This window comes from Penicillium argentinense (assembly GCF_028826775.1).
Source record: "Penicillium argentinense strain IBT 30761 chromosome Unknown utg000005l_segment0_segment0, whole genome shotgun sequence".
Lineage (NCBI taxonomy): Eukaryota > Fungi > Ascomycota > Eurotiomycetes > Eurotiales > Aspergillaceae > Penicillium > Penicillium argentinense.
This window is the reverse complement of record NW_026622664.1, coordinates 3,501,280-3,526,358: the sequence shown is the minus strand read 5'-3', so window position 1 is coordinate 3,526,358 and position 25,079 is coordinate 3,501,280. Positions and strand designations below refer to the sequence as shown.

The 25,079-nt window shown below is 54.3% G+C and overlaps 9 protein-coding genes across 9 annotated transcripts; 4 read left to right on the top strand and 5 right to left on the bottom strand.

Moving 5' to 3' along the window:
* Window positions 1–12: 12 nt before the first annotated feature.
* Window positions 13–1,904, bottom strand: N7532_006106 (NDT80/PhoG-like DNA-binding family protein; the record flags this gene model as incomplete). Its single annotated transcript, XM_056618600.1, has 3 exons — window positions 13–588; window positions 639–1,650; window positions 1,759–1,904. 3 exons carry the CDS (start codon window positions 1,902–1,904, stop codon window positions 13–15), a joined length of 1,734 nt encoding a protein of 577 aa, XP_056474759.1.
* A 791-nt stretch (window positions 1,905–2,695) lies between these two features.
* N7532_006105 (uncharacterized protein) lies at window positions 2,696–3,701 on the top strand (the record flags this gene model as incomplete). The annotated part of the gene is made up of 2 exons (XM_056618599.1): window positions 2,696–3,061; window positions 3,225–3,701. The coding sequence occupies 2 exons, from the start codon at window positions 2,696–2,698 to the stop codon at window positions 3,699–3,701; spliced, it is 843 nt and encodes a 280-aa protein (XP_056474758.1).
* A 1,147-nt stretch (window positions 3,702–4,848) lies between these two features.
* N7532_006104 (putative beta-N-acetylglucosaminidase) lies at window positions 4,849–8,042 on the bottom strand (the record flags this gene model as incomplete). The annotated part of the gene is made up of 4 exons (XM_056618598.1): window positions 4,849–4,962; window positions 5,036–7,548; window positions 7,586–7,749; window positions 7,993–8,042. The coding sequence occupies 4 exons, from the start codon at window positions 8,040–8,042 to the stop codon at window positions 4,849–4,851; spliced, it is 2,841 nt and encodes a 946-aa protein (XP_056474757.1).
* A 903-nt stretch (window positions 8,043–8,945) lies between these two features.
* N7532_006103 (uncharacterized protein) lies at window positions 8,946–10,624 on the top strand (the record flags this gene model as incomplete). Its single annotated transcript, XM_056618597.1, has 4 exons — window positions 8,946–8,959; window positions 9,403–9,464; window positions 9,538–10,131; window positions 10,233–10,624. 4 exons carry the CDS (start codon window positions 8,946–8,948, stop codon window positions 10,622–10,624), a joined length of 1,062 nt encoding a protein of 353 aa, XP_056474756.1.
* A 923-nt stretch (window positions 10,625–11,547) lies between these two features.
* N7532_006102 (uncharacterized protein) lies at window positions 11,548–13,111 on the bottom strand (the record flags this gene model as incomplete). Its single annotated transcript, XM_056618596.1, has 2 exons — window positions 11,548–12,562; window positions 12,630–13,111. The coding sequence occupies 2 exons, from the start codon at window positions 13,109–13,111 to the stop codon at window positions 11,548–11,550; spliced, it is 1,497 nt and encodes a 498-aa protein (XP_056474755.1).
* An 800-nt stretch (window positions 13,112–13,911) lies between these two features.
* N7532_006101 (GMC family oxidoreductase) lies at window positions 13,912–15,667 on the top strand (the record flags this gene model as incomplete). The annotated part of the gene is made up of 2 exons (XM_056618595.1): window positions 13,912–14,158; window positions 14,286–15,667. 2 exons carry the CDS (start codon window positions 13,912–13,914, stop codon window positions 15,665–15,667), a joined length of 1,629 nt encoding a protein of 542 aa, XP_056474754.1.
* A 627-nt stretch (window positions 15,668–16,294) lies between these two features.
* Window positions 16,295–17,683, bottom strand: N7532_006100 (N-acetylglucosamine-6-phosphate deacetylase; the record flags this gene model as incomplete). The annotated part of the gene is made up of 2 exons (XM_056618594.1): window positions 16,295–17,209; window positions 17,312–17,683. 2 exons carry the CDS (start codon window positions 17,681–17,683, stop codon window positions 16,295–16,297), a joined length of 1,287 nt encoding a protein of 428 aa, XP_056474753.1.
* Window positions 17,684–18,581: 898 nt separating this feature from the next.
* N7532_006099 (unc-93 family MFS transporter) lies at window positions 18,582–20,274 on the top strand (the record flags this gene model as incomplete). Its single annotated transcript, XM_056618593.1, has 3 exons — window positions 18,582–19,202; window positions 19,280–19,887; window positions 19,941–20,274. 3 exons carry the CDS (start codon window positions 18,582–18,584, stop codon window positions 20,272–20,274), a joined length of 1,563 nt encoding a protein of 520 aa, XP_056474752.1.
* A 751-nt stretch (window positions 20,275–21,025) lies between these two features.
* On the bottom strand, window positions 21,026–23,085 carry N7532_006098 (uncharacterized protein; the record flags this gene model as incomplete). The annotated part of the gene is made up of 7 exons (XM_056618592.1): window positions 21,026–21,672; window positions 21,740–21,893; window positions 21,945–22,112; window positions 22,161–22,176; window positions 22,230–22,353; window positions 22,406–22,522; window positions 22,578–23,085. The coding sequence occupies 7 exons, from the start codon at window positions 23,083–23,085 to the stop codon at window positions 21,026–21,028; spliced, it is 1,734 nt and encodes a 577-aa protein (XP_056474751.1).
* Between the last annotated feature and the right edge of the window lie 1,994 nt (window positions 23,086–25,079).

The window sequence follows — 25,079 nt, the reverse complement described above, 5'->3', positions numbered from 1 at the left end:
ATAACTTTCATTTTAAAACACGTCCTCGGCGGCAAAATACCTCTTGCTGCGACCCCGTGAAGCAACAAACTTCATCTCTGGCATATTGGTATGATGGACCACATGAGGCCGATAAACAGCATCCACAGGAGCTTGCCAATCATCCAATCCGAGAGGAAAGTATTCATATAAGAAGTCGGTACTTTCATTCGGGAATGGCAGCGACGAGACGAATTGCTGCGGGAGGTTGGCGGTTTCCAGTAATGGTATAGACGAAGAGGCGCTTCGAGATGGTGTTTGGGAGATGCCATGTGATAGCTTGCGCATTTTGGAAGGCGGTGCAGCCGATTGATCTAGACTGACAGAGCGTTGTTGATTAAGGTCATTGGCGTAGGAGTTCATCATCTTTTGATCCAGCTGGAGGCTCGTGTTATTGCTATCTTCCTCGTCCAACAGAGACAGATTGATTGGCGCAGCCGCTGCAGCCGACGTCCCACTGACGCGGCGCTGCGAGTCCGCAGCCTGTGAGATCGCCTGACTGAGTTGCTCCGGGCTCGAGTGAGGGAAGATGGACTGGTGAGCATGCGGCATGATGGCATTGGACGTCGACTGTGGGATTGGGGTCCAGTCGGGTTGTTGCATCATGGCCGGGGAGGTACGGATGTCGTCTCGGGGGAACTGCTTTGCACCGTGGTTGAAGGAGCCTTGGTCTTTGCCGGAGTCACGCTGGCCCGACGCGGCACGGAGTCGTTGGTCGGCGTGCGGTTGAGTGACGCCACCGAGTTAGCCTGGTTCTTTCGCGAGGCAGCGGCACTGCCGCTCAATGGAAGATCCTTGCGAGACTGGAAGTTGCGTGGACTGCGGCCACGGACGATGACGGGACCCGACTGCACCTCGGAAATGGAGATCTTTGCGCCGGTCGAGAGGGTCGCGACGACCTTGAGCCGAACAACAAAGTGCTGCTGCAACTCCTTGCGCCGCCCATTGTTTGCAGTTGCGACCCGGAACTGCAGCCGTTTCCAAGCGATCGGGAACGTGGCGTAGTCGGTATCAAGGTCCTGGCCGGCCATCGTATCCAGCGGGATTGGCGGGGGTTCCTTCTCGACCTTGGCGGCGGTTCCGGTTGTGCTTTCTTCGATGGCAGTGCCGGAGTTGGCGGCCGCGGCGGAGGGCGTTTTCCACGGCACCGAAATAATCTTCACAGGGTTTCCCTCCACTGATTCCGTTGCCGATACGGTCAGTTCTTGCGCCAGAATGGGGATTCGGTCCCCCTGGTCGGTCATTATATAGCGCATCCCTCGGGGCAACGTCACGGAGCCGGTGATTTGGAAGAGGTTGCGACGGTAACAAGTGAGCTCGGCACCCTGCTGGGGTGGTGCGTTCTCCGACGGGGACGTTGTATATGGGGACTCGGCGAGAAAGAACATGCCATGCAGTTGGGCCGCCACCGACAACGAGGTCCGGCGCATGGAGTAGTCGAGCAAAGTGAAGTGGTAGGCGGGCAGCGAGAAGCTCAATAGTTTATTATTATGGTCGATCGAGGAGTCTTGGGGCTGCTCGGGCGGCACGGGATCAAACGGAGGGACCATATCGGTGAAGGTCTCGTCATAGCCCGAGGGGAAGCGATTCAACGAGTGTGGCAGACTATTTTGGGTGAAGGCAAGATCGTCGCTATAGTCATGGCGGCGGGGGAACAGCGCCTTCCGTTAGTCGCGGAGCCGACTACCACGAGGGGCATAAAACACAAGCACTGCAGGCGCATGGCGTACGTATACATACCTTACAAAAGTCTCGGAATCAAAATTGGAGCGGTGATCGGGCAGATCGAGACCCGGCATGGCGTTGAGATAGTCGCCCTGGAGATTGCCGAGGGACAACGGGCTGGCCAGATAGGGCGGCATGGCCATGGTGTCGAAGCCCTCCATGGCGAGGGAGGAACGGTGAATGGGGGGAGTTGGAAGGAAGAGGAGAGGAACAAGGGGAGGCTAAGGGGGACAGGGACGAGCAAGAGGGGACATGGAATGCGTTGCGGATGCGCCGACGGATTCGGGGAAAAGTGGAGCCGCGGTTTTTGCGGAGAAAAACGACGAAGACGGGCGCACTTGCACGCTGGAACGGACAGCACCAACCCTGGGACCGAGCAAGGCTTGACGGCTCGACGCGAAAGTGAATTTCTCCTGGAAAAGGCCGTCCTCAAACGGGGCACCAAATGGGCGATCGCTCGCCGGCTCTCGGCAACACGGTCTGCTCCGGGACCCTGAAGATCATGCGAAGAAGCCCGTCCAACCCTGACAGCGCCACAGTGATTCAATCCAGGAGATAATTAAATGCAGGAAATAGAGGGGTGTGTGGTCAGCGGAAGAGGAGGGGGGGGGAGGAAGGCGACAAAAGACCCAGGCCACGGGGAGAAAAGGAAGGCAAAAGGACGAGGCGTGGAGGGAAATGGGAAGGAAGAGGGAGATGGAGAGATGGGATTGGAGGGGTTCAAGGCATATCATGCATGGCCTTACTGAAGTGTAGAATGATTATTTTAATTATTTTCCTTGTCTTTTTTCTTTTTCATTTCGAGCAGGACCCTGGGACCACCGACATACTTTGGGGGGCAGACCGTGCCTACGATCGTCCGTACCCTAAACTCCTCTAGTGTCCCTCTCTTTTCTCTGTCGATGATCAACCGCCCCCGTCTGACATGCAGCGCCATCACGAGCCACGGCCAATGACAACTCTAGGCTCCCCCCAGGCCGCGATCGTGTTGCTCCTGGAAAATGGTGGAGGCAGCGACGGCCGCGTGATTGGCGACTGCTGGTGTCCCACCGCGAACGGCAAGTCCACATCCGCATCCAGTCGGACGGAGAGACTGGGACCCCGAGTTCAACCACCGCAACAATCCAGTTCCAATGGTTTGGCAGTATCGTGGTGCAAGACGCTGGTGGGGGCCAGCGGCGATGTTCGTCCTGGTCATCGACTCGTCGTGGGCCATGATCTACTGCAGGTTCGCGACAGGATGCATCCAGTGCTGCTGGGCTCGTGTAATCCGAAACGGCATCACGAGCATGTGGAACACCCGTTGTTGACCCGACGGGTGTGGCGGGGAGGCCAGTGAAGGCAAAGAAGCTTCTGGCCGCCAGAGGATCATCTGTCGAAACCCTCCCTCCAATCTCCCGTGCATTTACCCGATTCGATCGTTGCTGCTGGCTGGTTGTGGCTGACTGGCATTGGTTCATGTCCATCGGGCCTGTTGCGAGGGCTCTTTGGCACTGGCACTTATCGTCTGGGTGGAGATCCCAGCTCTGAAGAGGGCAAAAGCAGGTCCACCTTCCACCTCCCACTGGATCGCCTTACTCGATGCGTCGCCCCTGAGAGCCGCTCCCAAGCTTGATTTACTTCCCGATAAACAGGAATACCCCCCGGTGATCACCGAGGTCGATCGATCTGGCTGGATCTCACCGTTCTCCCATTGCAGTATTCAGTGCCCCGTCGCCCTCCCGGCCTCAACACCAGCAAGTGGTACCAGGCCTGGGCGCATCGTCTGCGACCGTCCGCATCCGCGCACCTCCCAGAGCGGGGTGGGAAGGGCAATCGAGATAAGGAATGTGGACCAGGTCATTGCCGAGGAATCCTTTTCCCACCCCCCAAAGACCTGGAGTGGACCGGCAAGCTCTCAACAGGAAGCATCTGTGCAACTGGCGACATTGCGGGATTTCCAGGTCGAGCCGTACTAAACTCTACTAGATTGTCTTCCCCATTGGGGCAAACCACGGCCGAGTCGCCTTTTGCCCCCGGATGCAATTGTGGCCCCGACGCCCCGGTTGCTAGCGCCTGCAGAGCAAAGTCCGGGCATTCTTGCAGGATTGGCAGCCTTTCTAGAACAGCGACCGAACAGCCCAAAAGTAAGCCCAGGATTGTCCTCCTGGATCTCCATTGCAGAAATGGGGATGCTGGCCAACCTCAGAGACCATAATTCAAAATAATAATTAAAAAAAAACATGTCTGTTTCGTCCCTCGAGCCTCCTCGCACGGAGACACAAAAAGTGGGTGCTTGACTTTCTTTCTGTTCGCCTCCGGCGCCAAGCGGAGTCCGTCCAAGCCCACATTCTCCCCGTACTCCGTCGTTTGATGAAAAGGCCCAGTCTAGCTGTCCCAAGACCTATGAGACCTACGGACGTCCGGTCCAGTGAGCGGCCGCGATTACTCTGGTGCCTCGGGGGTCCACTCCACTCCGCGCAGAGTCCCGGATTGTAGGGTGAGCCGGAACCGAGGCTGGCGCTGGTCTCGGCCACCATCCCAACTGGTCGTCCCGAATGAACGAGAGACAAACTGAAAGAGATATTATAAAAAAAAAGGGTAAAAAAAGCAATGCTTCGGGGCTCAAGCAGGATGCGGATCTCCCGTGATCGACACGTTGTCTCTTGACCAGCCCAGTAGACCGCAGCATAAAAATATATCGAGGAAATGATGTCAGATTGGTCCGAATAACGCCGTATACGCTGCCTGTCCTACCCACCATACCAGCAGTGCCCCGAATCACGCCCTACGAGATGCAGGAAGGGGCAACACAGAAAAGCAAAATGAGACGCGCCAATCAGGAAACGCCTTGAGGGGATGCATGTACCTGCATCACATTACCCTAGACCCCGTTCCAGAACGAGAGAAAGAAGACAAGAGGCCAGGCACAACCCTCGACCCAGCCAAACAAAATGCCAGATGGATATCATAAACAAATGCAACAAGTCAGGGAAAAAAAGAAAGAAAAAAAAAAAAAAAAAAAAGGGCCATGAAAACCCAAAAGACTCCTAGGGTCCGAAGAGAGACTTGGAGCGAGGAAGAGAAGAATTGCGTCCATTCCCGCGCAAATCCACACCCTTCAACCTATGAAGGGTGCAGCATTGTCCAGGTGGCTGCGTCGCAATTGACCTCTTCAAAGCTGTGTAGCATGCTGAATCCCATCGAAGAGAGACAGTCAAAGTTACCGTCCCCGTCCACCTGTTTGCGGTTAGCACCCAGTTCGGCAGCGACAAGGGCAGGGCAGCAAGGAGAAGAAAAAAGGGAGTCTTACACAATCCATCACTACCGCATTAGCATTGAACCTGCGGATTTGGCGGATAGCCAGCAGGATCAGCCCCTGCATGACAGTGGAGTAATCATCCGCGCATGGCGAGATCACAGGTGAAGAGATACCTCCAACAGGAGTATGAGTAGCGCGTAATACGGGCATATATTCGGCCAAAGGGGAGCGCTCGTTGTACACGACAACACTGCCCAGAATCATGTCATCAGAGGGCCGCTTGGCTCGGATAATACCACAGTGGGGAGCGCCACCCAGGGCAATGCGGTAGATATCGGCGACACCCTGTCGCGCATTGGTCTTGATGTGGTCCAGGACGGTCCGGGCAAAGTTCCATCCATAGACAAGGTCGTAAACCACGTCGGCATTCTGCAGCGTTGCGGTGAGGCCATCGGGGGGCGTCCATGTCGTTAAATTTCGCAGCACGACACTGCAGACGGGTCGGGAGAGTGATGTGTTCCATCCCAGGTTGGCAAACCACTGCCGTAGCCGCTTACGTTCGACAGAGCTGACCGTAGGAATACCTAGATAGATGCCAGGCAATCGAGAGCCCAGTTGGAATCGCTTCATGCCTTTCCGCTGGAGGAGGGAGCGGATCGCACGACTGTGAAGGGAATGTCCAATAGACAGCTTGCGCCGCGCTGGGTCAACAATCAAACATCCAATAACGCCAGTGCCGGACGATCGAAAGAAGTAAGTTGCACAAAACCCATATAAGGCCTGTGTGCTGCTGTTACGGACCACAAAATGCGCCTCGTCAATGTCCTCTTTCCGTAGGAGAAAACTGCTAGAGGTGGCACCGAGGACCTCAGAGCGCTGACCTTGTGGACAGTCGTCCCGCATCGCTTCCAACAGTGCATCCAAAGCATTTGCATCTCTCTCCTCATTCCAATTCTCCACGAGCCAATGTTGACGAGATTGGTGGATTTTCTGACTGCGACTGATAGAGCCGGGCAGCGTCCCAGTCGGCGTCAGTTCGCCATAAAGAACCTTCACTAACGCCTGTAGCGCCGTCTCGGTAAAGTCATAGGTGCACACGTACGTTCCAATCGAGAAATCCATGGCAAAATCGTAAGGAGAGCTGACCGAAACCACAATCAAAGGCTTCTCGCGTCGCTCTCCGCTGGATGAATCGTGGAACTGACAGAGCAGCGAGATGTGTTTTGCGAACGATTGTTGATATTTGTTGCGATACCCGTCGGCCGTGACAACAATCACAGCACTGGCACGTTTGACGAGGTCTTCATGGATAGGTCGGACGCCATTGGACGTGTAGGAAGTGTGTAGGACACGACCATTTCTTTGCCGAGAAAGTGACCTGCCCAGCTCTTTGAAGACACTCTCTCCGCTCATCACTGAGGAGGTTTGTTCCCAAGATGAAGGGTTGCCGCCCCCGTGAGCCGATTCATTGACCGAGAGCGTGACGGCTGAAGCCGCGAGCGGTTTGACCAACGGCGTGAGCAGCAATAGCTCCTCGCAGGGGTCAATGAGATTGGAAAGTGGGAGAAGGTTGCTCTTGTCTCGCATCACTGTGATCGAGTCGTTATATGCACGCGTGGAGAGATTCGTGTGGGACGGTTGCATTTGCGTGAGTGATAGCAGACCGGGAGGATTCAACGCCTGTTCCCACGAAGTAGCACGCGCTTTGAGATCCAGTACACGGCGCAATGACTCCTCGATTCGGGCTCGGCCGATAATTCCGTTCTCAACACCAAGCTTCAATCCGTTGATTGCCTCTTGTTGCACGGGGAACGATCGACAGAGGAGAACGACATCGCATCCTGCATTTTTGGCCATGACGGTGCCACCACCAACTCCGATGTTATGCGTCAGGGCCTCCATCTCCAAGCATTCTGAGACAACGACTCCTTCAAATTTCAGATCTTTTCGAAGTAGCTCCTCGACAACTTGGTCACTCAAACAGGCGTGCATGACATTCATCCCAGCCGACGACATGGACACTCCGCCCACCATCATCGCATCCAGGCCGTGGTTGATGGCATTTCGAAAGGGGATTAGAGCATTCAAGCTCAATTGCTCCAGGGACTCTGTGATAATTGGCACATCGGCATGGGAACCAAGGAATTCTAAGTTGCCGTAGGACGGAAAGTGTTTGCCGCACGTCGCTAGTCCGGCTTGTTGATATCCTTTCATGAATTGGACGCCATATTGCGACGCCTCTTGAGGGTCATCGCCAGTAGTCCGAACACCCAGAGGTTGGTTTCGCGCATTGGTCAATACATCTAAAACCGGACCGAGAATCCAATTGATGCCGACAGCTTTGAGCTCTTGTGCGGTGGCGACTGCAACTTCGTGAGCTAGTGATTTCGACCCCGTCGCGGCTACCCCCATGGCGCTGGGAAATTGGCGAATGTATATTTCATCGTATAAACTGTTCACACCCCCATTCTCTTGATCCAATACAATGAGCAATGGGACTGGGTGGCCAGCATCCCGGGCAATGTTCTGCAGCTCCAGGACCAGTCGGGTGGCCTCCTCCGCTGCTGTGGTTGCAAAAATCAGCACGATGCGTTCGCGTACCCCGGAACTTTTCCAGCAAGGGGAAAGGGAGCAGAGTAGAATTACATTTAAGGTTTTTGGCTGACAAGAGGACAGAGCCCAAGTGATAGTCTTCGATGAGCGAGCGAATCTGCGGGCTGACCGTGGTGCCATCGAAGCCCATCATAAAGAGCTGGCCCATTTGCCTGCGACATCGCGCGCGTCAGCACGGCCCCAGGACGACCAGATCTTGTCCGCCCGCCTCCACGCCTCATGCACCTTTCTTCAGGTGTCAACCTTCCCGATGTGGAAATAGTCTAAATCACCCGAGGGGACCGTTGGGGTTCCACAACCGATGGACGTAGACGTGGGGATGGAGGCAGGAAGGGGGGTTGGTGCGTGGATGCGGTGACTGGGATAGGTGCACCGGAAGAAGGCGATCAACATACCTGTCGAGATCCTCCCAGCCCGGGGGCAGCATGTCCTCTTTCGGGGCCATGGCCCGAGGGATTGAGGAATGCCAACAGGGCCCAACAAGGTGAAGGGCTGAAGGCGGGGGAGCGAGGAGGGCACTGGGGAGTGTGTTGCTGCAACCAGTTGGGGTGATGATACAGAACTCCGAGTTCGCAGTCAGGTGACGAAAAAGCAGAGGACGCGGAATAAGCGCAGCGCGAGTGGAATGCAAGCACCAGAGCCGCAATCAGCCTAACAGTTGGGGGAAATCGGTTCCCCCCCAGATAAGAGGATAAGGCACTGGGCGGGTCTCTCCGCCCGTCAAGTCTAAAATCTATGGCAGAATTGGATGCCCTGCCACACATGGAATATCTTGGGTCCTGCATATGCCTCGATGCTTTGCAGATTACGCACCGCCACGTTCTTCCCCAGACTTCCCCAGACTTTTCCAGACGTGATGATCCTCAATCCTGGGACAGCACACTGACCCTTCCTTCGCCCTTCCAAAGTGCCACTGCGACCCAGCGCCGCGCAAAAAGAAAAAGAAAAAAAAACATTTGGATGAATCAGCAGGATCCAGACTAGTAACGTTGCGTGTCACGTGCGTACGCGCCATACCATACCGTGACCGTACCGTGACGGGCCCATCGCTGCGACGCTAAGGTTGCACTCTCCCCAGCTTTTTGGGCTGCCAGCGACTTCGCGATTTCCCGATTTCGCCGGATGCAACTGGTGCCACCCTCGATGGCACCCTTTGACCAGCTTGACATCTGCTCCGCTGCATTCTGGAGACTCGCGTGCGAATCACAATAGCGATTGTAAGCCCTCAATCACTGCGTCATTGCATTCCTGCTGGCCACCACATGGCATAATGCGGCCTCACGCTCCCGGCGTAGATGCAGAGGGTACCTGCTTCCTGATCTGAACTGGCAGGCGCGGGTCTCCGCCTATGAGCAGCACCTGGTAGGCCCAGCCATTGTGCACGTCGACGTCAACGGCCTGTCCACATGGCGCATTGCGACGATAACATTTGCGGAGACGCTCGAGTAGATGTAGCAGCCGTAGCAGATCTGGACGTCGAGAGCGGAGCCCGCCTACTACGACGCGGTTGATCTTGTCACTGTCGTACACCCCCAGGCCCGGTTCGACGTAACCGATCCATGGGAGCATCGCACCTTTCTCTCACTTCGCCCTGCCTTTAATCGAATCCTCTTCCTACACTCTTCTCCTTCACCCTTCCCATCTCTACACCCCTCATCAGCCTCAGCCCTACTAAACATCTTCCTACCTACCTCTTCATTCTCAGCGTGCACTGACGTAACCATCAGAAGATGTATGCGCCCTTGCCCCTGCTCTGATCCCCCCGCCCCCCAAATCGATTGAATCCATGCTGACTCTCATCCCAGGCGTGTCATCATTCGAGAAGACCCCGGCCAGGCGTCCGTGTACATCGCGGACTACATTGTCAGTAAGTGGTCACCACGGCAAAAAGCGCATCACAGATACCGCGGAACAGAGGCACTGACTACTTTCCTCTTCAGGTCGCATCAAGGCTTTCAACCCTACCGAAACTCATCCTTTTGTTCTTGGTCTCCCCACTGGCAGCAGTCCCGAGATCATCTACAAGATTCTGGTTCAGCGCCACCGCGCCGGCGAGATCTCTTTTAAAAATGTCGTGACCTTCAATATGGTAAGTGCTTCGAACTCCGCCCACAGCCCGCTGCTAGCAAAGGTGCATTTACTCACCAAAGTTGTACAGGATGAATACGTGGGTCTGCCTCGCGATCACCCAGAATCCTACCACAGTTTCATGTACAAGCACTTTTTCTCGCACGTCGACATCCCTCCCCAGAACATCCACATTCTAGACGGGAATGCCGAGGACCTGACTGCCGAGTGTGCCGCATTCGACGCAAGCATCGCCCGCTACGGTGGCATTGAACTCTTCCTGGGCGGTGTTGGACCGGACGGGCACATCGCCTTCAACGAGCCGGGATCCTCTCTCGCCAGCCGCACTCGTGTCAAGACCCTTGCCTACGATACCATTCTTGCCAACTCGCGTTTCTTCGACAACGATGTGAACAAGGTGCCGCGCATGGCCATGACTGTTGGTATCCAGACCATCATGGACGCCCGTGAGGTGGTCATCGTTGCCACTGGCGCCCACAAGGCCTTTGCCGTGCAGAAGGGCCTAGAAGATGGCGTGAACCACATGTGGACGCTCTCCGCACTGCAGCTGCACCTCACCCTCTGATCGTGTGTGATCGCGACGCCACCCTCGATCTGAAGGTCAAGACGGTCCGATATTTCGAATCGATTGAGCAAGCCGGTACCGATGCCCGTACTCAGGGTCCCGCGCTGGTCTACCGTCCTCGCACCTATGCTCCTGCCCCGATTTCCATCAAGAAGGCCTCGCCTCGTCAGCAGGTTACTCCTGATCGAACCCCGACAAAGGTTCCCAAGGACCTGCGCATCAATACTGAGCTGTACCGCACCATGGAGGATGACGAACTTACTCCGGACAGCATGTCCTCGCGCATGGTCGATTCTGCCATCGGTGGCCTGGACGGAACCTTGAAGAACGATCTCATCTTCGATCGCATGGGCGCCCGCATGACCGCGCTGTAAGCACCACAGCGACAGTGACCATCGCCAACGCCAGACACGAGTCTGAGTTTGCCTCATCCGTTTTTTTATGCTTTGCACTTCTTGTGGGGAATCGGGGTCTGGGTCTCTTTTTTTTTTTTTTCTCGGGTCATCGCTTGCATGGGGTTCTTGATTTCCTGGATCAATCGCGGCGTTCTTGAATCTTTTGCCCCGCTTCCTTTCCTGGCTAATTTCGATCGTTTGAAAGTTGGTAGATGGGGCTATGGTGGATAAGATATCATTTTTTTCATTCGAATTTGCATACGATATGTCATTTATGCGCCAGCGAATAAACAGCATAAGATGATTCAGGCGCAAATGGGCATAAACTAGATTAATACCGAAATTCAGTTGATTTTTATGTTTCATTTGTCCTGTACTGAGTATGTGTCGTATCTTTAACTATTGCGTTAGGGCGCCATCCTTGAAGGAGATTAGTAAGCTGCGCTAGGATGTGTAACCTAACTATACACTAGCATCTTGGCATGCTCACTCGTCGAAGCTTAGCATCATGCGGACAGTGTGCCATTGTAACCTAGCGTTTCAATAGAACAGCCTGCATGTATTTATACCTTACATGTTTGCCTTGACGAGGAACCTTCTTTTGCTCAGGTTCATTGTCTCCGATACTTGATTTTCAGGAATCATGCCATATCGAGCGGATGTAGAGTCAGAATTTGTACAAGTGATACTTTACGACTCTTGTGAGAAGCAATGCAGCTTATCCTCGTCTATGGTCAGGTCACTTCCATTTAAAAAAATATCTTCATGAAGATTCTCCCGAAATCGATCAACCGAAATAAAGCGAAAGAAAATGAACCAATTATCCATTTTTGATGCACAGGTATCCACTCTATCCGACCTTTTGGGGGGGGTCATATAAACGTCAAGTCATAGAATATTATTTACAGCTTGGCAAAGACCGTAGCCACGGCACCGCTCATGTCCACGAGGGTACTCTTGTTCTGCACCCAAGCCTCGATACCGCGGCGGCCATTCTCAACGCCCAGACCGCTCTTCTTCCAGCCACCGACCGCCATCTCGGCGGGGCTCTCACCCCAGGTGTTCACCCAGGTAATACCAGCCTGCAACTGATCAATGACGCGGTGAGCCTGGTTCAGGTCCTTGGTGAAGACACCAGCAGCGAGACCGAGCTCGGTGGCGTTGGCGCGTTTCACAGCCTCCTCGACGGTGTCGTAGTAGAGGATAGACATGACAGGGCCGAAGATCTCCTCCTTGACAATGCGCATGGAGTCAGTGCAGTCAGTGAAGATAGTCGGCTTGACCCAGTAACCGGCCTGCAGGTCCTGGGGCACGGTAGGCTTCTCGGGACCACCGCAGAGGAGAGTAGCGCGGTCAGTCTCGATACCGTGACGAATGTAAGAAAGAACCTTCTCGTGATGGGCCGCGGAGCTCAGGGGACCGAAGTTGGTCTGTTCGTCGAAGAGCGGGCCAGCCCGCACGAAAGGGATCTTCTCCAACAGACGCTTCTCGAAGGCGGCCTTCATGGCACGCGGGACGAAGACCCGGGTACCGTTGGTGCAGACCTGACCAGTACTGTAGAAGTTGGCCATCATGGAGCCATCGACCGCGTTCTCCAGGTCCGCGTCCGGGCACACGATCAGGGGGCTCTTGCCGCCCAGCTCCATTGTCACGTACTTCATGTTACCGGTGGCAGAGCCAGCGACTTTTTGGCCAGTGGACACCTGACCGGTGAAGGAAACCTTGGCGATGCTGGGGTGGCTGGTCAGGTAGGCCCCAACATCGCCGGCACCGTTGATCACGTTGAAGACGCCGGCGGGCACACCGGCTTCGGTGTATATCTCGGCGAGAGTCTGGGCGTGGAGCGGGGTATATTCACTGGGCTTGTAGACCATGGTGTTACCAGCGGCCAGACAGGCAGCTGACTTCCAGAGGGCGCTGCAAAGAAGGTTCAAGTCAGAGTCAATCCTGAGGTAAGCGCTTTGAAGCCCCTTTGTGAACTTACATCTGGATGGGATAGTTCCAAGCACCAATACCGGCGCAGACACCCAGAGGAGCCTTCTTGGTGTACACCCATGCATCCTCACGCAGCTGAGTGGTCTCACCGTTGAGGCCACCACCACCGATGAAGTTGGCGTAGTACTCCAGGACATCGGCTCCCGTTACAACGTCCACAGTGCTGGTTTCAGTGTACGCCTTGCCGGAGTCGAGAGTCTCGACGCGAGCAATCTCATCGTTGCGCTCGCGCAGAAGAGAAGCGGCCTTGTGGAGGATACGAGCACGAGCGATCGCAGGAGTCTGCGACCACGCAGGGAATGCGCGCTCACCAGCCGCAATGGCAGCGTCGATATCCGCATGGGCGGCAACCTGGATGTCGGCCAGCGGCGTCGCGGTGGCCGGGTTGACCGTCTGGAAGGTCTTGCCGGACGAGGCGGCTTGCACCTTGCCGTCGTAGTAGAGCTGACGGGGAGCGAAGGAGAGGGCCATGACTGTAGGGGGGAGATAGGAGGAACAGTATCTCGTCAACCGCAACAAGTGCATGGTATGATGAAGCTGCAGACTATAATTCTTTATCGGGCCCCGCCACCCAGACCGCCTCCCCACCGCAACCAAGTCGGACATCGGCCGAGGCCTGTTTGAAGGCGGTGGGCCGCGGTTGTACGTAACTAGGGAGCCTCTCACAGTCGCCGCTCAGTCCCAAATCGGCGCCGCGTCGCTCAATTCGGATCGCCCGATTGCCCCCCAGCGCGGCATCGAACATCCGTGGCTAACTTTCTTCACGCGGCCCCACCGGGACATGCGCCCTCAGAAGGCACGCCGAATCCCTCGTGGTGACGTACAGCTCGTGTCCGCCGCTTCCCGCTGAGGCCTCGCGGAGGCGCAATTGGAGCATGGGCGAGTGCACCATTGCCTTATCAGGACCGAATTCCCCTACCGGTTCCGCGTTGATTCCTTCCCCCTCTTTTCGTCTCGATTGGAAATGCATCCTGTTAGAGGGCCGTTAGCAGCCCAGTGGATCAATCTAGCTCACACGGCTCCACTACGAGCGATCACCACCAATCACACGCTGCGATTCGCTGCGCCCCGCAGAAAAAAAGAAAGATAAAAAAAAGAGGTGAACCGCGCCTACACCGAATCCAGGCACTCCCTCGAGAAAGATTGGATCTTTTCTGCCCTCTGATCAGACCACCCGAGGGCCCCCAGCCGTCCCAAGCTTCTTGGACCTTTTAAAAAAAGTCGATTCTCCTCTTTCGCCTCCTCCCATCTCCATCCTTTTGGTATTCACTATGGCTACCACCAACGAGCTCCCCGCCGTCGATGTCAACAGCTACGACTACATTGTCGTGGGTGGTGGCACCGCCGGCTGCGTGATTGCCTCGCGCCTCGCCCAGTATCTCCCCAACAAGCGCACTCTGGTCATTGAGGGTGGTCCCAGCGACTTCATGGACGACCGCGTCCTCAACCTCAAGGAGTGGCTCAACCTCCTCGGCGGCGAGCTGGACTATGACTATCCCACCGTCGAACAGCCCATGGGTACGACTATCACCATCTATCTCCCTTTGCGCCAAATCTTGTCCTCGTCCCCTTGCGCAAACTGCCCAGACGCTCCATCTTTTGACCTCCATTTGGAAAAGCCATGCAATACTAACCTCCCCTGTAGGCAACAGTCACATCCGCCACTCTCGCGCCAAGGTCCTCGGTGGTTGCTCTAGCCACAACACCCTGATCTCCTTTCGTCCCTTCGAGTATGATTGCCGTAACTGGGTTGCCAAGGGCTGCAAGGGCTGGGACTTCGAGACCTTCACTCGTCTGATCGATGGCCTGCGCAACACCATCCAGCCCGTTCACGCTCGCCACCAGAACCAGCTCTGCAAGGACTGGATCCAGGCCTGCGCCGGTGCCATGAACATCCCCGTCATTGAGAACTTCAACGACGACATCCGTAACAAGGGTGAGCTGACCGAGGGTGTTGGCTTCTTCAACGTCTCCTACAACCCCGACGATGGCCGCCGTAGCAGTGCCTCCGTCGCCTACATCCACCCCATCCTGCGCGGTGAGGAGAAGCGTCCCAACCTGACTATTCTCACCAACGCCTGGGTGTCCAAGGTCAACGTTGAGGGTGACACCGTCACCGGTGTTAACGTCACTCTCAAGTCCGGCGAGAAGCACACCCTCCGCGCCAAGAAGGAGACCATCCTGTGCGCTGGTGCCGTCGACACTCCTCGTCTGATGTTGCTCTCCGGTCTGGGTCCCCGCGAGCAGCTGTCTTCACTGGGAATTCCCGTCGTCAAGGACATTCCCGGTGTCGGCGAGAACCTGCTCGACCACCCCGAGTCCATCATCATGTGGGAGCTGAACCGCCCCGTTCCCCCCAACCAAACCACCATGGATTCGGATGCCGGCATCTTCCTCCGCCGCGAGGCCCCCAACGCCGCCGGCTTCGACGGCCGCGCCGCCGACGTGATGATGCACTGCTACCAGATCCCCTTCACCCTCAACACCGCCCGTCTGGGCTACGACGAGCCCATTAACGCCTTCTGCATGACCCCTAACATTCCCCGCCCCCGTTCTCGCGGTCGTCTCTACTTGACCTCCGCCGACCCCTCCGTCAAGCCCGCTCTGGACTTCCGCTACTTCACCGACCCAGAGGGCTACGATGCTGCCACCATTCTCGAGGGTCTCAAGGTTGCCCGTAAGGTCGCCCAGCAGGCTCCCTTCAAGGACTGGATCAAGCGTGAGGTCGCCCCGGGTCCCAACGTGACCTCCGACGAGGCTCTGTCCGAGTACGGCCGTCGCGTGGCTCACACCGTGTACCACCCTGCCGGTACCACCAAGATGGGTGACGTCGCCCGCGACCCCATGGCCGTCGTTGACCCCACCCTGAAGGTCCGCGGCCTGAAGGGCGTCCGTATCGCCGATGCCGGTGTCTTCCCTGACATGCCCTCCATCAACCCCATGGTGACCGTCCTGACCATTGGCGAGCGCGCCGCCGAGCTCATCGCCGAGGAGGCCGGCTGGACCCGCTCCCAGCCCCGTCTGTAAAAGAAATGCGAAACGTCAAACGCCATGTCCTCTTTTCATGACTGTATGTCTGTGAAAAATTTGTATTTTTCGGTTTAGTGTTTTTGTTTAGCATCTCAGCGAGCGGCGCAGAGCTCCGATGAGATCGCAGGTGCTTGAGTGTTTTTCTAGCCTCTTTTTTCCCCCACCTGATGCGATCAACAGTGTCCGCCAGACGGATCCGGGGTTTTGGATTCCCATCAAATCTTGAATATATATATTTCTCACCCGAAAACCATGTTGCTTTGGCATAGTTGGGGTACAGTAGTGTACACCATAGCTTTGTCAAGTGTAGATATATAAGCGCCGACAAAATCAAAAATGAATATCTTCCGGCTGATCACACATGATTTAAAAGTATTGATTTTGAAATTAAAGTCTAATGCGATGCGATGTGATGTGATGCGCACAATGCTTCTATGACGATCAATGCGAGTAAAATACTAAGGACTTCCTGAACGCCCGAGCCACCAGTAGATATCACTGACCGAAAACGAGAGAGATGCAGAGGCAACCGTTCGTGAAAGTTGCTAACCCAATAACAAAAGCCCATAAGAAATCAAGGAAAAAGAACCCCAGAGATAAGAGAAAGCTCACCATCACCAGTCCCTAAACAGCAACAGCCTTCTCCTTCTCCTTATCAAAGATCTTAGCACCCAACTTCCAAACCTGATCAACGGCCAGGGTGGGTCCCGAATCCGGCTCATCGACCTCACTGAGAATGATCAAATCCGCATCCGCGCCAGCATCAAGGCATCCCTTCACACCCTGCAGACCAAGCAAACGCGCGGGAACGGCCGAGGCAGCATTGATCGCCTGAGCCGTCGAAGAATTGGACCAGCGGCGGAAATTGTTCACACACTCAATCAACGTCGCCGAGCTACCAGCAATCTTATCAGATCCCTCGAGGGTCAACCGCGCACCGGTCTTGACAATGCGCTCGCCATTAGTCCACTCGTAAGTACCATCGGGCAGACCGCAAAGGCGCATCGCATCAGTGACGAGAACCAGACCCTCCGGGTGCGCATTGTAAGCGATTTTGATTGAAGTCGGGTGGAGGTGAATTCCGTCAGCAATAACACCGTAGAAGGGACGACGACGCTCAGACTGGCCGAGCAGACCGAAGATGCCCGGGTTGCGGTGGTAGAAGGGGCGCATGGCGTTAAACAGATGGGTGATCATGCGGGCGCCCTGGTGAGTGGCCGAGATGGCTTGCTCGTATGTAGCATCCGAGTGGCCGATCGAGTAGATGATGTCTCTCTTGGCGATCTCCGGGATCTGGGCCATCATGTTTCCGACCTCGGGCGCGGCGGTAATCATCTTGATAGGGCTACCGGCGCTCAAGTTGTCCTTCCCGTAGCAGGTGATGAGGTCCTCAAACGTCTGGGCTGCGCGGAGGACTTCGGATTTGTGAACGCCGTTTCGCCCGGGGCTGATGAAGGGACCTTCGGCATGGGCGCCGAGGGATTCAGCTCCATCTTGGGGTTGGTGAGTTGCACCCGTGGGTCCAAGGGAGGGTAGGACCTGTATGGATTGTGAGTTTCAATGCTTTTTATTGGCCTTTTGTTTGTTTTTGCTTTTCTCTTCTGTTGAAAGATTGCTTCTAAGGGGCCGAGAACAACATACCTTGTGATAAACCTCCGCAGTGGAGCTGACGAGAGTTGGCAAGTAAGAGGTGACACCGGTACGGGCGAGGCCGCGGTTAACCATCCGGAGGCCCTCATCGTACTCCTCCTTGGTGTCGCAAGGGACGGAGAAGTCGAAGCCCTGAGCGCCATTCAGCTGCACATCGATCAGGCCGGGGGCCAAGATGCGGCCGCCGAGATCGATAATCTCATCCGGAGAGAGGTGCAGTTCATAGAAGGCCTCTTGGTCTTTGAGGATCTTGCCGGTCAGAGAGTCGATCCAGAGATCTTGCTCAACCAGGCTTGAACCGCGCACCAGGCGGCAGTTGGTGAACTTGGTGATGCGCGGGGTGGGGGTGGCCTTGCCAGGCATGGTGGCGATGCAGAAGTAAAGAGAGACCTTTTCAGTTGCCCTGATTCGAGTTCAAGTCCGGGGAAGTGTGGGATGTTTCAGACACGGGGGGAGAGTGGAAGTTAAGGAAAGCAAAGAACGAGCGAGTCGAGCGAAAGCACGATGATGTAACGGTTGATTGTTTTCTGCAGAGGTAACATTCGGCATGCCGATGTGGTACCTGGCTGGACCCGGGCAGACACCAGCACCGTACCTTCCCGAAGTATACACTAGAGATTATCAGTACGACCTGCGGGATGCGTCAGGTGTCAGGTATGTAATCCGGGTAATGGTACGGTAAGGGCGGTACGGTACGGTCCCCCCGCATGCGGTGTGGAGTGTTGCAAGCGGCAGATGCAACTCTGCTTGCGGTCGCATCGCTGCGGGTATTTGCTCGCTGCGCGCTTGGCCGTGGTTCGCTCATCCTCTCGACTTCTCCGGAGTCTCCATCTTTGCCTCCCCGCAACTGCCCACATGACTGGCAAAATGTGTGTCAGAACCCACTGGCACTTATTTCCCACAGATATCTAGCGTCTCATTCCCCCAATTGAACGGGTGTATAGCACCCGCCGGCCAAGCACTTATCTGTGAAACACGATAAGCTAGCTCGGCTATAGTTTTTTTTTTTTTTAGACCAGCCTAAGCCGAAAAACTAAAGCCCCCCAAAAAAGAGCGACCCCCATATTTCATAAATCGGAGCCTTTCCTCTCCTTCATTCCTCAATTCCTTGGATCGCGCTCTTACGTGGAAACCCTGCATTCTAGGAATCACCCCTTTTCCAACCCGTGTTCATTTGGCCGTCCCGCTAGCCCCCAATTCCAATCCCAGTCCGATCTACAACTACTCACCCCAAACTGATCTCCCCCTACTTGGTGTCACCATGGCGACCCCCGAGCCAGATCAGCAACCACATGCGACTCCGCCCATGGAGATGAACGCCATGGAGACAGAGAAGCATACCCCATCCGCCAACCATGAAGAACAACCCGACGATGCCGTCGTCGGCCCGTCCTGGATGTACAAGCCGATACTTAAGATCGGCAAGTGGCAGGCGCCCTGGTTCGCATCGCCGGAGACACAACTGGTCCTCGTCTCATTCGTCTGCTTCCTCTGTCCTGGCATGTACAATGCCGTCAGTGGACTGGGTGGCGGTGGCCAGGTCAACGCGACTGATGTGAACAACTCGAATACCGCGCTATACAGTACCTTTGCCGTTGTCGGCTTCTTCGCTGGATCCATTGCCAATCGGATTGGTCTTCGCTTGACCCTGTCGCTGGGCGGCTTCGGGTATTTCCTCTACGTTGCGGCGCTGCTCTCATATAATATCAACCAGAATGCGGGCTTCCTTATCTTCGCCGGCGCACTACTGGGTGTCTGCGCCGGTCTTTTGTGGTGCGCGCAAGGTGCCGTGATGATGAGTTATCCGCTGGAGCACGAGAAGGGAAAATATATTGCGATCTTCTGGGTCATCTTCAACCTGGGTGGTGTCATTGGCAGTCTGGTAAGTACAACCTTAGGATACAAAAGTAATCAGCGGCATTGGATCTCTCGGAACTGACCTCCAATTTGCTTGTATAGGTCCCTCTTGGCCAGAACATGCACAGCAGCGCCGGAAACGTGAACAATGGCACCTATATCGCGTTCCTCGTCTTGATGGCCGTAGGTTTCGCTCTCTGCTGGGGTCTCGCCGATTCCAAGTACATCAAGCGAAAGGACGGCTCGCGCGTGATCGTGATCAAGAACCCAACCTGGAAGTCCGAATTCCTCGGTCTCTGGGAGACTCTGCTGAGCGATTCTTATATTGTGCTCCTCTTCCCCATGTTCCTGGCCAGTAACTGGTTCTATGGATACCACTTCAACGCGGTCAACCTGGCGTATTTCACCGTTCGCACTCGTGCCCTCAACAGTCTCCTGTACTGGCTGATGCAGATGGTTGGCGCCTTCGTCTTCGGCCAGCTTTTGGATATGAAGTGGTTCTCGCGCCCAGCCCGAGCCAAGATCAACTTTGGCATTCTCTTCGCTATCACTATGGGCATCTGGGGCGGTGGTTATGCCTTCCAGACCCGCTACACCCGCGAGACCGTGAAAGCCGATATGGATTTCATGGATAGCGGTTATATCGGCCCGATGTTCTTGTACATGTTCTATGGATTTTACGACGCCTCGTTCCAAACCTGCACATACTGGTAAGCATTACACAGCATTGACAGCCCCTAAATAATCATCTGACAATTCTCAGGTACATGGGATCTCTCTCGAACAACGCCCGCAAGCTTGCCAACTTCGCCGGTTTCTATAAGGGTATCCAATCTGCTGGTGCAGCTGGAATGTGGCGCCTGGACGCCGTCGAAACCCCTTATATGACTGAATTCGCTTCTTGCTGGGGTCTCCTCCTTGGCAGCATGCTGATCGCTACCCCCGTCGTCTTCATGAAGGTGAAGGAAAGCACTGACGTCGAAGAAGACCTCCGTTTCTCTGACGAAACCACGGCCGATGTCCTCGGCCACTCGGCCGAGGGGTCCGATATTTCAGATAAGCCTCGTGCCAGCGAGGATGCCTCAAACAGGGCATGAGCATACAATTGGAAGATCTACTGTAATTGTATCACAACTCTTCTCTATTCTTGCACTATGATTTTCTCGTTTATTTTTATTTTTATTTTTATTTTGATTTTTGGTTGGACTCTTTGCATTCCGTCTGAATGCTACGAACATATGCATTTACGAGGCGCGTCCTTTATTATTGATGTTTCCTTTTCATATCCCGTTTTATGTCTTTCACGGCTGGCACTTTGACCTTCACTGTACGATATGATTCCCCCGGGTAGTCTTATGGTATAGATGCGATGACTTGAGTAGGACCAGGTCCAATAGAAACATTAAATGATATCAGCCTTTACTAAATCCATAGTACATGAGCATATTTGCGCATTACTCTGGGAAGGAAGGATGACAGCGCACAAAACGGAGTCCTTCCAGTTTAAAAATAGCTCACGTTGATGCCCTGTTTTCGATTGAAGGCTGACTCAGATGACTATTTGGATAACTAACTGTTTGGAAGGCTATTTTGATAATTGTTGCACTGTAAGAGTATGTAGGGCTGTCCGCTTGAGGTACAAATCTCCAAAATTCAGGCATCAAGCCATACTGTAATTAGAAAGTGAGCTTTGGCTATAACCTTCCGTACTGAGGAGTTCCGCTTTATACATGCATACATATACTTTATTGTAGTTTTGCAACGATTCAATCCCGTATAAATGTTCAATCTAACCTAGACAGCTGGACAGAGTGCTCTAAATACTTCACCCCTGAAAGTCTAAATCCATCACCACATCCACGGGGCTGCTGACTTACTCGGAGCCACAGAGGAAGTAGGCAAAGGAACGGAAGACTGGGTATGAGTAGCAGACGAAGGTCCATCGGATCCGAAGTCCGGTGTAAGCTTCTTCTCTCCCTTAGGCAATTCCCAGCCATTCAAGGTACGGTTGAAAAGCTGCAAAGAAGCGACGGGCTGATAGTAGGGGACTTCATGACCAGCTTCGTAGACACGGGTGAAGGAAAAATTGCCATATTCACGAGTCTCACCGTACTCGACACCGTCAACGAGGAAAGGTGCGTAGCCGGCGGCCTTGAACTGCTTGCTGTGGGGGTACTTGGTGGCGAGGGAGATGGCTTCGCCGCCGAACCAGTTGCAGATGTAGTCTGCGTCGCCGTAGATGAGAGCCACACGGACAGGACGGGTGAGGATATCTTCCAGGTCATCGATGAAGTTGGGCCAGACGAAGTCTCCGGTTTGTTGGAAAGCGTAGTAAATTTCCGAGTTAGAGCTTGTGTAGTTGAGGTCGACGCCGAGCGCGTTCATGACTTCATCTTTGGCCAGGTACTTCTCATAGTAGCTGGGCGGAGTGGGGTCTTGCGCGGGATGTCGAATGTCGTAGGTTCCGCGGCCGCTGAAGACGTAGTATGGGCTTTCTATAGAAATAGAAATACTTAGAACTGATCTGGAAGCTAGTAGTCAAAATGGGCGATTTTCACGTACCGACGTTGTCACGGCACATGTTGCCTGCTTCCGTGCAGATCGCATAGTCTGTCAAGGAGGTGCGGTTGGTCATTTTGCAGTTTTGGATCATGTCTTGGCATCCGTTGGGCATTTCGTTTGCGAATTTCATGTAGTTGTAGACTGTCTCATTGACCTAAATAGATTGTCAGTATGGAAACAAGGGCGGGGGCCACGGGGACTGTACCGCTTTGATGCCGTAGGTGTTGTGGACTGCAAACTCCGGGTAGTGAGGAGCCTGGATAGACTCATCGATGATACCGTTGATAATGCCGAGAGTGTTAAAGTCAAGCTCGATGCCATCCACGCTGCCGTTCTTGATCTTCTGGTTCTCTTTGTAGAAGTGGTCGAAGAACTGTACTTGTTAATTATGTGCTTAATATGTGTAGCAAGCAATACATACAGCCGGGCCATAGTGTCTATATGGATATATTAGCGTTGACCATTTTAAACGGCTTTGGTAGAAACTTACCCTCCATAGCTCTCAGTCCACAAGTTGAAGCTCTTGGACTTGATCTTCGAGTCGAGCTTGGGCAAGCTGCCAAGGAATCCCTGCAGGACCTCCCAAGTGGCTTCGGCAGCAAGATTGGTAGTGTCTTCACGGCTGTTAGATGAATCCGGTTTCCCTTTGAATGATCTCGTATTTACCAATCATAGTGGCGTTGATAACAGGGTAGCGGCCCTGGACGCCAGCGACGTCTTCATCCTGGAAGGCACCGGTCAATTGGTTGAGAGAGCCAGCCTCCTTCTCGGCATAGGAGAAGCCTATTTAATTAGTCAGATCTATGCTATAAGTCTCTCGATGCCGTTGATTCCATACCAGTGCCGAGAGGCTGAGAGATGAAGAGCATGTTGGAGACCTCATTCCACGAATGGGGGTTAAGATAAGTCTCATATTTCTCGTTAACATGACAAGGACCCAATTCTAAATGAAGACAACTGTTAGCAGTGAAGTAGAAAAAAGGAGCATCCGCGCCATTCTGACCCTCGAACAGCCCAATCAACGAATCACTTCCCGGGCCACCATTCAGCCACAGCGTAATTGGCGCATTTTCCGGATCGTGGCGCGCCTCAAAAAACCAGAAGAAAGTGTGCTCTGTCGGCGACAGGTCGACGTAGCCCGCGTACGACTTCACACCAGGGGTGGTTTCACAAACGCCCGCCTTGCCAGGCTCCTTGTAGCGGATAGTGACATTATTGGCCGTCTTAATAGACTTCACCCCCGTAGGCTCCTTGGGCAACTGACGGCGAGCGAACTCAGTACCGAAAGGAATCGAGCTGGCCGCAGCCACAGGCAACAAGAACGGAATCCACGAGTTGATGTGCATGATGTCTCCACGTTCTCAGTGAAAAGCGAAACCCACGCCGACGGGGAGAAGAACGCGTTGAATTAGGGGGTGACCCACTAGTACTTAAAGGGTCTCGCAGAAGAGGAGACAGCTCGACTAGGCAGCGTGGTAGATAGCATCCAGTCAGAGCCTCGAAACAGGCTAATAAGGAAACCGGAGACAGCCGCTCCGACAAGTGCAATCACCAGTCATATTGCCGCAAGAAGAAGGCGACAAACAGGGCCAAGACACGATCATCCAACAGGAGGAGTCGTGGGCCAGCTCAACGAATGCATATCGTGGGGACGGCCAGGGCATCTCCGCAGGAGCTCCGGGTTAGGGTAGCATCCCTCATACGAGGGGTCTCCATCAAATCACGATATGTGGTGGGCTTTGGTTCAGGCCTCCACAGGGCAATGCAGATAATCAGGGGTCTTGATTTGCTTCGATCCGTTTGTTGATGAGGGGAAGGATCGGCGGCGCTAGGTGTTGCGTCTGTCGCACTGGCTAGATGGTCTGGTGGAGATGCATTTCAGGGATGCAGTCGGTACTCTGCCACCAGGGAATGTCCCGGCAGTGAGAGAAAGCAGCGGGAAGATGCGATAGCTTTAATTGATCTATAGGGAGGCGACTGCATTGCGGCGAAGAGTGTGATCTGGACAATTTGATCCTTGGAAGAGTCATGCTCCCCTGAGAAGATGCGCCAATCGAGTGCACCGCCGTCCCCGCTTTTTCGGCCCGAGTCAACACGAGATCCTCGCAGGCAATCCAAATGCTTAGGGGACAGTGTAGGAAGTGTTATGATGGTGCCTAACTCAATGTTTGCTGTACTGAACTCTCTGCGGCTTTTTACATAATGTGGTCATATCGAGCATGACGTCTATTGTGTCATGGTGGAAGAATTTTGAACTAAACAATGGCGTCATTTTAGCGAAGATAAGGCCGCCACAGAAGTGAGTTGCATGAACTGGCTGCGACGTTACTGTCGATCCGCCAGCTTGGCCTAGAAATCTTATATTGTTTACCGACTTATGTATCTAATCAGCTCGAGTTTTCTCTAGATCGTGAGGATTAAATGTTCAGTTCATTAGATGATTGGATACTTAAGATACTCACACAGGCGTGTTTTCAAGCTCAGGAGAATATCATTCCAAGAGCAGGGCTAGTACAGTGGCGCCATTGAGTTCCATTTCGAGCGACCGAAGCCAGCAGTCTCCCTCTTATATCCCTGGAACCACCGTTGCAAATACCTGTCGGTTGTACAACCGTACAGGCGCCGACCCATCTCCAAAGAGATCAATGATGTGATCCATGTACATCCAGATCGCCTCGTAGTGTTCCGGCGAGAGGCCTTTCTTGTCTTTGCGCGCCACGATCACAGTTTTAATCCCTGACTGCCATTGCGGAGGCGTAGGTCCTGACGTCAGCCGATATTGATGTAGGTAATGGACTGGTTGTCAAGGCATCCAAATTGTCAAATCCTTGCGTGTTCTGACTCGGTGGATGACAATGGGGGAGTCGAGCAAGGTGGGGACGTCCGGGACTTTGTTGAAGACTGGGTGGTCGGAGGGTATTGTTGTTGCGGACCATGGAGCGCCTGCAACTTGATCGTCGCTACAGCGCACGAGAACAGCCTAGGCGGTGAGGCTGTCTGGGGAGGGATAGGGCGAGGACGCCGAGGTGTTTGGAGTCGAGGCTGAAGAGGTTTTGGCCGGCATTGGGGGGTTGAGGGCGCGACTTTGAATCCGTGTCGAGTAGTCATTTTATGACTTCGTGAAGGTTGTTCTTTACGATCCCTTTCTGGGTACTTGCTGGGTACTTGCTGATATTGGTTATTTTGAGCAAAAAAGATAATTGAAGCGTATTTATGAAGATGAGATTAGCTGGACCGAGAGCTCGTGGTGCCGATAACTGTGGGGTGCACGCGGGGCACACTATAAGCGCCACTTATACAACAGCAACGTCTCTATAGCACTAAGCAACTCACCCACTTC